The sequence below is a fragment of the Symphodus melops genome (genome assembly GCF_947650265.1).
Source record: "Symphodus melops genome assembly, chromosome: 5".
Classification (NCBI taxonomy): Eukaryota; Metazoa; Chordata; class Actinopteri; order Labriformes; family Labridae; genus Symphodus; species Symphodus melops.
In genome coordinates this window covers 5,183,508-5,197,890 of record NC_136695.1, presented here as the reverse complement: position 1 = coordinate 5,197,890, position 14,383 = coordinate 5,183,508, and the positions used below count along the sequence as shown (strand labels likewise).

Sequence of the window (14,383 nt, the reverse complement as noted above, 5' to 3'; positions counted from 1 at the left end):
GGTTAAATATGTGCAATATAGTTTTGGTATGGAGAAACGTGACAGTTACAGAAGTGTACATATTCTGTGGTATACGTTCATAACTTTATACACTGCAAATTATAAAAAATTGAAAATGAAAATTTTCGACAGGTCCACAGTCAACATTTTTTGATCAACATTTTCCATTGTACATTGTTGTATTTTTAAACATAAAAAAATAACTGTCCTCAGAGAAACATTTGGTCCCTGGAACACAGTTTGAAGATGCTACACAAGAAGTTATGGTGAAGGGCCCCCAAACAGTGAAACCGTAACTCTCCTGGTAGCTTTTTTACCTCCGAACAGTGTTCAGGGACCCTTTTTTTCTTTTCAATAAAGTTTGTGTATTTAGTTCAGAAAATATGACATAGAATTCTTTCTCCTCTCCAACTTTTAATTTCACCACCAAATCTACATAGTGCGCATTTCAAAATATGGCCTGGTATAGTTGGAAAGTATAGGCCTATCAATGACATTGCAGTATGTTTTCAGTGAATAGGGCTGACATGTTAAGTTATATTATAGAACAAATAATAATACAAACAATATTAACATATAATATATATTATAATATCAATCATACCTGCAGGAGAACTCAAATAGTTAACAGCTTTAGCTCGACTGGCAGCTGTGATTTGTCAAAGATTCCTTCAAGAGTGATTTGTTCAGACAACAGCCTCCTTCGATCTTTACTGAGTCAAATGGATAAAATACAAGTCGGAAAATGTTGACCATCTTTCCAGCTTAAAAAATGTAAAATAGTGATATTGCTTGCTTTTTTTCTCATTTTGCAAATGCTAGCAGGACATTCTTAGAAATGAAAAAGCTACAATAATAACAGGGTATCTATTCTCATACCACAAAACAAAATAATAGTCATAGAAAGCTTTTATTAGATCAGTTCTTGTTTTTAATCATAATTAAATTGGAAGCAAACTTCTGCACTGTCCAAATTGTACTCATACATTGGCAACATTTTGATACTCATGCCTTCAGTACACGTCATAATGAGAAAATACTTTTTTCAAAGCTTCTGTACTTTTTAATACTATCAATCAATGAAAGTGTTTTTGGTATCAAGAGTTTCAAAGAGGAACATTTTGATGACCTGAACTCAAAGCTTATAATGGCTTATTTATGTAACGTACACTGCAATATATTGCAGGGTTAACAGATTCTATGGTGCAGGGGCCCCGATGTGATACATTTTCATGGCACCCAGAGGTCCTCGTGACAGGGTGACAGGGTGATCATAATGACCTAAAAACAGAATATCTAATGTGAGATTGGAAACACAGCTCCCTTCACTCTTATGTGAATGAAAGTGGTTGAATGAACAGACAGCGTATGGCTCCGAGGGCTCGCTTCAGTTTGCTCCTGGTCGGCTGATGTTCAAAGTTCAGAGAAGGTGTCAGTCTGGTTTAGGACTGTAGTGACAGACTTCTCTCTCGCTGAGGTCTCGCTCTGATTGCTGCACTTTCATTTGGCCTAAAGAAGCAAACTAAGTGGGAGAGAGCACTCCAAGAGTTCCAAGTAACTTCTCATACATACAAGGTGTGAAAATGCCTTAAATCTCTCAGACGCCTCTTCAGGGGTCGTGCTGTCTATCAGCGTCTTCCCTCTTTGAGGCTGACTCGCATACTTAATCAGCTTAATACTGAAGCTGGTTCACCTTAAAGAAGCTGATAGGAGCACTCTGCTGTGCCACACTTCCCTCTGCAGGCGCAACTCGGCAGTTTGTCTCATCACCACACTGCAGTGTAAGACTGAATGACATGTTAGCATGTCTGCTGCTGGCTTTTATAAACTGCCATGGTGCCACATGTAGCCCTGTTTCTAATCCCTGCTGCTTGCTGTCATATACAGGACTGTAAATCTTCTCTGCATTGCGCTGATAGCTTTCAGGTATCAAACTGTTCCCAGCAAATGTTCCCTTTAATAAAGAAAGTGTAAAGGCAGAAAAAGAATAAAATAATCACACTGGGGAAGCTCATTGAAGCTGCTACTGATTTTTCTTATAGATGAACAAAGCACTTTATTGCAGACATGAGCCTTAAAGGGGAACAACAAGCAGTCAGTTTTTTCCCCGTTTAGTTCATCCGCTATCAAACAATCTGCATGTTGCAAAGCTTTGGATCAAGCTGCAGTATCTCCCAGAAGTGTTTCTAACAGCCACTATCAGACAGATTCTTATGACTGGAGGAATGTGAGGCATGCAGCACTGCTGAGTGAGGTGTCAATCAGATGCCGCCGGCAGGCTTGTCTTTTGTGACTTTTTTTTTTTGTATCTTGGCCTCCAGTTTAATTGCGTTTCTTTCATCTATGAGGTGGCCCCAGTCAGGTGGAGCAGATGTCTGAATCACAGTCTGACATTTTGGTCTCATGAAAATATTCACACCCTTTGAGTCTTTTATTTTCTCACTTTGTACTTTTTACCCGTCAAATACAATCATAGCAGCTGCAGGATTGAAGAGCAGCAGAGGGGAGTGTTCACAGCACTGAGGAAACACTTAATCAACGGTAACTGTGAGGGATGCACGATTACAGTCAGCCCATGGTTCAATACGTTCCTGGTTTGTTTTTGGTAACACAATTCAGTTTGGTTCTGAAGCCCAAGTCGTTGTAGTAGTTTATTTCTTTTATTTAGAGGTTTTTTTTTTTTTAATCTATTCACTCTTAGGAGTTTTAGGAGATGTTTACAAGAACAGAAGGGGATTTAGGTTCTTAAGGAGAAAAAAAACTTGTTTTTTAAAAATTCCAGAATGACTCCTGTAACATCAGTCCTGCACCTCGTGGTTATCAGCCTGTGACTGAACGGTCTCTGCTGAACCACGTCCAGCGTGTGGAGTCGGTGTGAAGGATTTTTCAAAATGGACTTTTAGCTTTGAAAGCAGTCTTTCCTCTGTGAAATGTTGAAGGTTTTCCATTTTAGTCCCAATGACGGAGCTGGCCTTCTTAATTATTAGCTTGTTGGTTCTGTTCTTGTCTGCTGTGTGAGCCCACTGTCCCCAACATACCACACCACACCAAAGAGTCTGGCACAAGCAGTCTGATGAAAAGGTGCACAAAAGAGGCTTATGGATGTTAAAAGACCTCAGCCTTCTCCAAAGAGAAAGACGGCTTTGTCCCTTCTTGTACAGCACCTCCATGTGGGCGGAACAGTCTAGTTTAATGTCCAGCTTTACTTCACGTGAAAAACATTTTAAAAACCATTAAAAAATGAATAAATTTTTTTAACTCCAGCAGTCATGAAAATGGTTTCAAATTGCACAGAATTTTTCGAGTTTTTATCAAAAATCCACACCCTGGTCCTGAGTGCCTGATAGACTGTTGAAAAGTATTTTCACACCTCACCTGTTGAAACTCAAACAGACGCTGCCCTTTTTTTTCCATTAGGTAAGGTTCATTTAGGCTGTAGTGAGAGCTGTTCTGTGAACAACCATACAAAATCCCCCTAGGACAGTTGGTCTTGGTTCATTTCCCAGCTAATTCTGCTGCAGATTAGTTTGTGGTGAAGAGGGGAAGTGGACAAACAGAAAATATAAGACTTGTATCATTTAAAAACGTCAAAATAGGACTCAATTTACGAAATGACTCGCTCTTTAGTTGTGACAATGATGCAATTTTCTGTAATGTCAGGAAATATATGTGCTACAATCTCTGCATGGTTACTTGTTGATCAGTGTGAGGTTTGTTTGTGATACATGATCATGTAAAGATCTTACATGTAGCAGCCCAGTAGTCACTGTCTCTATCAACACAGTAGAAGATGGACCATTGAAATGACAGTTTCAGTATATTTAATGACACTAGCTCTTTTGCAACAGTCTGAGCGTCTTAAACCAATAAAAACATTTGTACTACACACAACTTTCCTGTGCACCAGAAAGACAATGAGTGCCTTTACATGGACTTGAGTATCCCGTTTTTGATTGGGGTTTTAAGTATCCCGTTTTTGTATTTGTGCATGTACTGTAAAGAAATCCTGATTTCAGAAACCTGAAATCACCCTTATCCCGGTTTTGAGAAACCTGATTTTGCTACCTGGAGAACTCCGAAAGAAAACTGGATGCTGTGGAATGTATACGCCTTACCCCGGTTTCTGACAGTGCTGCCCTGCCAACACCTGCACAGACATGGAGCTTAGTCACCTACATGCAAGACAAACGCCAACGAGAGCATCTTTGTGTTTTGCTAATTGAAAATAAAATTTAATTGAAGGTTTGCTAAAATATAGAGCTGCAAACCGAATACATACAGTGCGCATGCAAAACAAAATTTAAAAAAAAGGATGCAGTGCCTGTGTAAAGGCGGAGAATCAGAGTGCCTTGGGAGAAAATAACGAAAAGTGAAGCACCATGAAAACTTTGCTGCAGATGCTGTTAGCCGATGTACATAGTCTGTTTGTTTTGAAAGTGTTGGATAATATAAAAGAGCACTGAAAGCCTGCGAAAGTGTCTGAAAGATAGACCAAAGATTCTCACCACATCTCCTCTGCTACTCTGCTATAGCAGTGATCGATCGACCACCTTTGTTGTCCTTGGTTTGTATTGTAAAAAATGAACATTGTAAGTGCCTGTGCAAATGAGATTCAGTAATCAGGAACCAGCATACTAACATACTCTGTGAGCATGTAAACGTCATATCCCGAATATGATCTAAACCGCGATAAGGCTCGTAACCAGGATACTAATGTCCATGTAAACGCACTCAATGTAGTTGATTTAATAAGTTACTTGCAGATTCCAAAGGATCCATGCGTGCAGCATTCCGTCTCTGCCTTGTTTTTTTTCCCATCCTATAAGGCTGAACTTACCACATTTGGTCTGTTTCTAGAGCGTGCACGCAGCCATGAGAAGCTGAAATCACAAGATCACGGTAGAACTAAAAGGCTGAAACGACGAGAACGACAAAACAGACTGATTTGCTGTTCATTGGGTGGCTGTTTTGACGTAATTTTGTCTGTGTATTGTGTTTTATTTTAAAATTGACCGGTGGCTCTTTGCGTTCCCTTCGTGTTTGGGTCCATCCATTCGGTTCTGCTTTGCACGAGGTGGCAGCGGCCTCTGTTGGAAATAGCCGGACCAGTACATGCAGTGGAAGCAGGATCTTTGACTAAAGATGGAGCAGTGGGCTCCGTAGTGAGCCATGCAGATAAGCACATTGATTCTATGGAACCAGGCTGTGAGATGTCAGATAACATAACTTTACGTCAAATTCACTCGCTTCAGTCGCAATCAGTTTGTCGCCGGGAGTCAGATTCTTGCATAAAACTAACTCTATACATCATATACAGATTATAGTCACAGTACTATTTAAGCAGTTACTACAAACCAACATGTGGGACATCAAACATCAACACATTTCTGGACTTTCTAGTTAAACTGCAAAAACAAAAAGTCAGTAGTCTTTGTGGTTGATGTATTCTATTTCTGTCTGGCTATTATTTTATATGAAAGCCCCTGTGAGGGGTTCGCAGCTATGAAGTAATTAACACAGATGCATTTTTATGACCTACCAAAGCAAATGAGACCATCAGCATGAAGATTGATCTTGTCTATTAAGTATTATTCTTTTATGCTGAAAATTGCAGCTCGGGGAGTAACCGCCAGATGAGAAGACAATCAACCATGCAGAACAAGACTCTGTAAACCTGATTCACAGTAAAGACTTACACAGAGTGACGTGACTGACCATTAAAAGAAAACAGGAAGATATTTTCTTGTTAAAGCGTTACTTACACATATACAGGTCAAGATCAGTGACACATAGAGACACAATTCTGTAGTGGATATCACAGCTTGCTGTTTCAGAAACCATTGTCTCTGAACACAGTTCATCCCTGCACAGATAAATGAAACTGTAACATGCAAACATGAAACTGTGTAAGAACCAGATCTTTTCTCTGGTTCCTTGCTCATTTAAAAAAGTAAAGTAAAATAAAATGTCTTGAGGTCTAATGAGTCGAAATTTGCATATATTTTTGTTAATCCGAGGCTCTTGTTTCTCTGGACTGAAGAGAGGAGAGCCCATCCAGCTTGTTATGAGTGCATAGTTCAAAAGCCTGCATCTGTGAGGGTATGGGAGTGCATCAGGGGCAGCTGTGCCTCAGTGGTAGAATCGGTCATCTCTCAAGCGGAAGGTCTGTAATTTGATCCCCAGCTCCTGCAGCCACATGTCAGATGTGTCCTTGGGTGAGACACTTAACCCCTGAGCTTCATCTGCAGCATATGAATGGGTATGAATGGGAGTAGTTAATATGAACACTTAACATAACAGCCTCAGCCATCAGTGAGTGTACGCTGCACTGAAATAATTGCCAACGTCCAGACCTCATTGAGCACGGAAATTGCAAATTGACTGAACTGAAAGGCATTTGGTTTGAATCTTTATTTCTCACACAAGACCTTCACTATGGTCCTTGTCATAGAAAAGAAGCAGGACTATCTTCTGGTTGTGCTGATAAGCAAACCTCCTGTTGGAAACCTGTTGTCGGAAACACAATAGAAAAATCTACAGTACTGGTTCCCAGCCCAGTGCCGGTTTCCAGTGGCTGCTAGATTGGCCGTGAGGAGAATTTAAAGCCCATGAAATATGAAAAAGGCCACCGTGTTGGCTCAGAGCCTGGCCACCCACTCAGCCCTTGGGCGCAGGTCCCAACCCATCACATCACTGCATCCACCCTGTGTGAGTGGCTGTCTCTGCCCATTTACTTCCACACACTATTTGCTAAATTGGTTACACACTGCTCCATCATTATGATGAAATGAGGCCTGATTGCCCAATGCTTTGGTAAAATACATTTGTTATTCTATTACAGCTTGGTAGACAGGGTTGCCCAATGATAAATGCGGGAAAAAAAGGTCTTTGGCGTGACAGGGTTTGCCGGGGGCCATTTTGGCTCCAATCAAACGCTTTATGCCAAGTGGCAGAATAGGTGCCAGTTTCCACAGCAATCTCTGCCACCTGTGATGGACGGCCCAATGGGTTAGGCTACACAAACGCAGCTGTGATTGCATGGAGCCATAATGGAGGGAAAGGGGACCTGTGAGAAAGAGATAGAGGTTTTTATAAGCTTTCATATTGCTTTGAGCTGAAACATTGAGAGCAGATTCAAAGCTTGGACTGTGGAGAATTAGCTGCGGTCAACCATAGCTCTGCTTTGCACTGTACCGTGACACAGAAATAATTGAACGAAAACTTTGAACTGTTTTTTTTTTTTACTGCTAGTCAAGCCAAGCACACAACATTTGGGATTAAACAACAGATCCTTTGACTTTGTCAATTTAAGTGATGGAAAGCACTTGAGCATTTCATTCTTACAAATATATGCACAGACAGATGCCCATTTGAGGTGTTGTGTAGATCTGCAGTTTTATTTGATGTGTCTTTTGTAAATCATTTATGCCCTATCAAGTCCAAATCATCTTTTACCTTTTTTTCAATGAGTGTTTACTGGCAGCCCTTTTGGAAAATGTCAATTTTACATACAGTCTATCTGAGTTTGTAAGGTAGTCTACGGCAGGGTTTCTTAACCTTTTTGACCTTGGGGCCCAACATTTTCAGGGCAAGGTAGTCTGGGGCCCAATCGAGTGAATGGTTCTGATATAACTTTTGCGGTCATTTTTATTTAATAGCTATTTGTGTCACTATGTTGTAATAATGAATCCTGTTCTTCATTTGTATGTTTTTTAATCAATATATAACCTATACATAGGCTAATTATGCATAAAACCTTGCACAAGTTAAGATCATTTAATTAATTTTGCTCATATAAAACCATGTTTAAGTGCATGTTTGTCAAATAAGTAACACAATATAAACTTAGCAACAAAAGCAATAAAATTAGGTGCTCAATGAAGTTAGGTAGATTTGTTGAAATTAAAATGAGCATTCTGTTTTGTGTAGCGCTGCCCCCGTTGCTGTCATTATTTTTTCGTTTTAAGAACCTCTCCATTACGTTTCCATTCAGATTCAGGCCCCGTTTACACGGAGACGCTGTGACAGCAAGACGAAACATTTGGACATGCGCAGTAGTCGACAACAAACAACAATGGCGGCGGCTATGTGTTTCAGCAGCTATTCGCGTTGTATCGTCTTTTAAAACAGAACCTTGATATGATACATCGTGTATGTCGCCGCCAAAAGAGCAACGAATACTTGCGGCAAATAGTTCAACCTTTACCCAAGCACAGGGCGACCATATGCAGCATTTAGATAAGACCTGGGAGAACTAGCCGCTAAACAGGATGTTGTGGAGGAAGTGGTTATACTGCTGAGTGTCGCGCGTGTCGCGTTGTAAAGTTCCACTACTTCTAACTGATGATACTGCCTCTGGTGGTCGGAGAGTATACTGCAGGCCAACGATCACGGCCCTTTCGGCCCACAGATGCAAACATATTATCCCCTTGCGGCCCTGCAGGTGGCGCTCGCGGCCCTTCGAAGGGCCGCGGCCCTATGGTTAAGAAACCCTGGTCTACGGTGTCTCTGAAGACAAATGAAAAAAAAAAACCAGCATAAAATCCAAAGAGAATATTCACAAATCATAAAAAAAAGTGTTATTGTTCTGTTTCAAATACGAACAAAAGATTACTCAAAAACATTCATTATGTCTTCAATTAATAATGCGTTTTTGTTTCTTTTTTCAGACAAAGTATTCGAGTAGATGTCGCTCTTTTACCTGACAGTTTCTCGCCTTCTTCAGAGTCTCACTGACAGCGTGTGACGTGTCAGCCGGCAGATATTGACACGGCACGCCCAGCAGGGCTGTCAGAACGACGGGTCTTGCCATGGGGGACCCCCTCTCCGCCATAATGAGCAACTTCTTTATGGAGGACCTGGAACAAAAAGCCATTACCACAGCACCACCACTACTCAAACCCACCCTCTGGAAACGTTATGTCGACGACATCCTGGAAAAGATAAAGACTGGACACACACAACCTCTTACCGACCACCTCAACAACACGGACACCACAGGAAATATCAAAATCACGCATGAAGAGGAGCACAATAGAACCCATTCATTTCTCGATTCACCACAATGACAATGGCATCATCAAAATCACTGTTTACAGGAAGCCCACCCACACCGACCAGTACCTGCTCTGGACTTTGGAACACCCAACAATACACAAACTCTCAGTAATCAGAACCCTATATGAAAGGACCAGCTTCATCACAGAAGAGCCTGCCAATACCCCATGTGGGCCATCAATAAAGGAAAACAAGTAAAAAACAAACAGAAGGAAACAAAAAACAAAAAAAAGCATCAGTAAACCACAGTCACTTTAGCATACATTCGGGGATCACAGAACCTATACAGCGCATCATGAAAAAACAGCATTGGCACAGCAATAAAACCACACACAAAATTACAACAACTCCTGGTACACCCCAAAGACAAAATTCAAGGGGAAAACAAGTGCAATGTCATCTACGAAATACTCTGCAACTCCTGCATTAACACATACGTCGGAGAAACAGGAAGACCATTTCACACAAGAAAACAAGAACACCAGAAGGAATACGAAAAGGAAACGGCAACAAGACTCACAAGATCAAAAAAAGGAAACGGCACTACACGAAAATCTCAAATCAGCAATATCAGACCACTGCAAAAGGAACATACACGTCATGGACTGGGACGGGGCAAAAATCATCGGGACAGAAGAAAACAAATACAAACGCTGGATCAAGGAGGCAATACAAATCAGGAAACGTGCAAAGAGAGCCATGAACAGGGACGAGGGGGGCTATATGCTCTCACACACCTGGGACACTCTACTCCAGGAATAGTCGGCGGGGGGACGCGGCGTGCCTGCCTGGGGGGGTGGTCGGGTCTACTCGGCTGACCACGATCACGCCGTTTTGGCGTGGGCGTGGTCAGACCCGTGGATCTGACAGCCCTGCTGGGCGTGCCGTGTCAATATCTGCCGGCTGACACGTCACACGCTGTCAGTGAGACTCTGAAGAAGGCGAGAGACGAAACTGTCAGGTAAAAGAGGGACATCTACTCGAATACTTTGTCTGAAAAAAGAAACAAAAACGCATGAACAAAAGATATTTTGGGGGTTATATTTTGAGGTTTTTAAAGTTATATTTGTTTTAAAAAAAACGTTTTTGATGTGACCTTCAGGGCCACCGTACATTTCACTATATACTGGCATTCTGTAGACCAATGATTCTCAACTCCTCTAGCCTCAGGACCCACCCTCAACTCCTCAGTGTAAAATTGTGATCCAAATTCATGCTGTTTTCTACCAGTCAGATTTGTTTACTGGAAAATTGTGCAGTTTGGACCTCAGTTGGTACAAAACATGTGACAGAAGCAAAAAACTGAACAAACAAATTATTTTCTAAAAGCCTTTCACAGACTTTTCACTCATCACATTTTTTTCCAAGTTCACAATCGGGACCCACTGAAAATGGCTCTGCGACCGACCTCTGGGTCCCAACCCACCAGAAAATCTCTGCTATAGCCCAAACCGTTTACTAATCAATCAGGAAATCAATAGTTGAAGCAAAATGAAATGAGGATCCTAGTTTGAAAAAAACATGTATGTATTAGATTTGGACATACAATGTTGGTGGCTTTACTCAAACTATTCCATTCGCACTGAGCCAAAGTGTGAGGAGAAAATATTCAGAAAACTTGAAGGCATGCGGTAGTAATGCTGTTTATCACGCATCCAGGGTGCATCCAGTGTGATCATCAAGCTTGCAATTAAGCACCGCTGCTTGTATTATAAAGACATCAAATTACACACAACATTGACATAAAGAGAAATGTCATCATAAAGTTTTATTCTATTGCTTTTCCTACCAGCTTGGATTTCCACTGCGTCTTTTTTTCATCATGTCTCACCTCCCGTCCAACATGGAAAACATCACGCTGTGAGGGACATGTGTGAATAAGTATCTCAGGGCCAGTCAGTCCTGATATGCTCTTCTAAAAGTTTTAGGAGTTTTTAGAAGTGCAGCAAAAGCAGCACTGATCATCATTCAGATCACTAACCTATGATCACTAAACCAGACATTCAGGAGTGGGAGCATTTTGTCCATTAAGATTGAAAACAAAACGTGAGCAACGTACACAGTGATTTGAGGGTGCAGAGTCAGGCCTCGAGTGAGACTGAGGATTGTTCTTGTTATTTTTGTCTCCTATCTGTTCTTTTTGTTTCTGTATGGCACACTTAATCATGCTACATTCATGTGGCCTCAGGACAAACCACATTATTTGTTTCTAATTAAAATGTTTTCAACTCAGTGAATCCATCCTTGTGTTTCTTTAAACCACCTTAGGCACTTGTTTGTACCCACTTGTGTCTTTCTATTTGTTTAGCATGCTGTCGAGGGAGATTGTTGGAGGGTACTATCAAGTGTCCGGTCTCTTCTTATTTACATTACAGTGTGTATCTCTAGTTATCAGAAAATCACTTACATTTGATTTCCTGCAGTGCAAAATACCTGCAAACATGGCAGACGAAGCAACATTATATGACACTACAAGGAGCATTCTTGCCTTTAATTCAAAGCTACCTGAGAGTCAACACAAACACAATGTCAAAACAGAGCAAAGGAAAGGAAGATGCTGGAAAGAAGAAGAAGTTGCATGAAGTGCACAGAAAACTTCAGGAAGCTTTCTGGAGGCTAGTCCACATGTAAAAGCACCAGCGTGTGTGTGTGTGTATATATATATATATATATATATATACACACACACGTTTGTTCTGGACTACATAATTGGATCATTTCTACTATGATTTACTATAATTTTGAACTTGTTCCTCTGCGATGGGCTATTTTTATTTTTTTATTTTTTTTTCCAAACACTTCTTTTTTCCTACCTCAGGCTGCATAAAAATACAAAATAAGAGCCACTCAAAAATTGATGAGAGCTTCTTTTGATAAGCATCACCTGAAAACCAACAGGGTAGCAAAGAGTACTACCCGCTTGTGACAAGTACTGCTACTTGTAACTCATGTGTAGATGAGAACTGGCCGACTCATTTCTGCTTATTTTATGTGTAAAGTCGAGCCTTTGTATAGTGCCTAAGGAGGGAGCCAGGAGGAGTCCTTTTCATGTCCTAAAGAAACATCATTTGTGTCAGTGTCACTTTGAGCTAAAAGCATTTAATAAAGTGAAAAGGCTGGATTCAGAAGTAAGGACAGCAGACCTGTCTAACATGCTCCTGATGTTGGCTTTAGGCTCACAGCCAGAGGCAACAGATCGTGCTATAGTAATAAAGGTTTGAACCTATGAATCAAAGAGCTTTATACAATGTTGTGACACAACATCGTATTACATTAAAGACTAAGGTACATATGCGTTATAAAAAGAGCACATACATGCAACATGACGTTGAAAAGCCAACATAAAGCTCTCATATGATCATTCACCATGGCAACAGGTGGCCGTTCAGGGTGAACAGACTGAGTAAACCAGGCTTCAAACCTGACTTTGAACTAGCTCGGTCGAATGCTCCGTATTTGTGTACCAAGCGGCAACCTCCGGTCTTGAAAAACAAAGCCAACGCAGAATTGCAAAATCCTGCAGTTTGTCCAGTGTCCACTCGAGGTGAACTCCCAGAGGCCAGGAAGTCACATACACACCGCATTCAAAAAAGCCAGTTATAACATGTTTACAGCCTGGTACAAAACATGAAAATTGATGTGATTAGTAATTATCATCTGCTACATGTGAGCCATGGTTAGGCAGGTAGCTGACAGGTGGGCGCAACATGACAGGTTTTCAAAGGCTTTCTAAACCTCGCCTCAGCTTCTGCTCTCAGCCTGTCGTTAGGTTGACTGAAGTTAAGGTGAGACAGGATTTCCAACATGGCGGCTGCTGCAGCCTCCAGAGTCCCCTGCAGGAACAGATGGCTGACATCGCTCAGGCTTCATCCATTGATATTTAAAGTATATGGTGTATACTTATCTAGTGTTTTTCCTGTGTCTCATCTCCAACGACTGCATTGAATACAATTGCAACATCATTTCTTAACATGGCTTTTTTTTCCACAGAGAGACATGCTGGATGTCAGTCAAATCATGAAGGACCTGGCCAGTATGGTCCACGAACAAGGAGACTCCATAGGTAAGACCTTTTGTGTGTTGCATGTGTTTTGAATATTGTTTACATTCATGTCCCAGTAAGCAGAGATAACCTTTGCAGTCATGTTTTTTTTTTTCTTCCCCGTTATGCTTGATTATTCGCGTAAACTAGAACATTCTGCTGGGCAAAACAAACTTTTTAACCTCCACCTCGCAGCCACGCTGTGAACATTCTTTGATGAGGAGCAAAAATGCTCTGGGTTTATACAAACTGTGGCCTGTTAGAGTAAATCCATTTAGACACCCTGATATCTGTAAACGGCTCTCCACGCCCTGCAGTGATTCAGGCTTGGCAGAACAGAATGAAAGTTAGCACACAGATAAAGAGCAGATATAGAGGCTCGGCTGCTGGGTCATAAATCTGCCATCAGCTATGTTTGACTCCATCATGAACATTCACCGGAGGATCGACTGGTACTTTATAATGTGAACCACAAAGACAAAGAGACAAACTTGAAAAATATTGTTGTGACGGGGTTGTAGATCAATTCTGAACTGAGTGAAAGGTCTGATAAGGCAGATGGCTCTCCAAATTGAGGTGAATGCGTCCAGCTGGAGTGAGTGCTGCAAAACATTTTTAGATGTGGCTGGAGGAGCGTTAGCTTTCAGCTTTTTGTCTTATTCAGAAAAACAAGTAACTGTGAGGCTGATTTCACCTTTTAACCCTTAATGTCTGCAATTGACTCGGTTAATAAGTGCTTACATCGATACCTGGGCTCATTGTGATGTCATTTCTAGGAGTATTGTTCAAATATCTCATATCCCTTGAATCTGTACAACCTAAACACGGGCATACACTGAGATGTTTTCAATTGTTTTGAAAATCTTAGACTCAAACCGCACAAGTAAATCGAATGTGAAGAGAAGCCAAAGTTCACGAAGGAGAGACGAGCGCTCTTTGGACATTTTGTGCCCTTTTTTTTGTCTGAAACGTCAGACAAAAAAACCACACGTTGCAGCGGCACAGACATGACAACATGCTGCTTCTTCTCAATGTCGGGATGTTTACATTTTTCACGCAGGCGCAATGAAGGGGAAACCCACTGATGTCAGGTGAATGGGCCTCGTAGCTCTGCTTCAACGAGACGCGACCAAAATATCAAACAGGTTTGATTTTCCTGCAAGCAGCCGATTGCCGGTCAGGAGCTGGTTGAGAGGGATACATCGGTGCTCACTGCCACTTGTATACTACACGAGTCACGAGAGTGAAATTCGGCCCGACTCCAAAAATTCTTGCACGACTCAG

General features: G+C 41.3%; 1 protein-coding gene across 1 annotated transcript in view; it reads left to right on the top strand.

Moving 5' to 3' along the window:
• Positions 1–14,383, top strand: part of tsnare1 (T-SNARE Domain Containing 1) — a 151,012-nt gene that overhangs the window by 88,382 nt on the left and 48,247 nt on the right. The window contains exon 9 of the mRNA XM_079343521.1: positions 13,048–13,120. Coding sequence (XP_079199647.1) covers positions 13,048–13,120 — 73 coding nt within the window. The remainder of the gene's footprint in view (positions 1–13,047; positions 13,121–14,383) is intronic.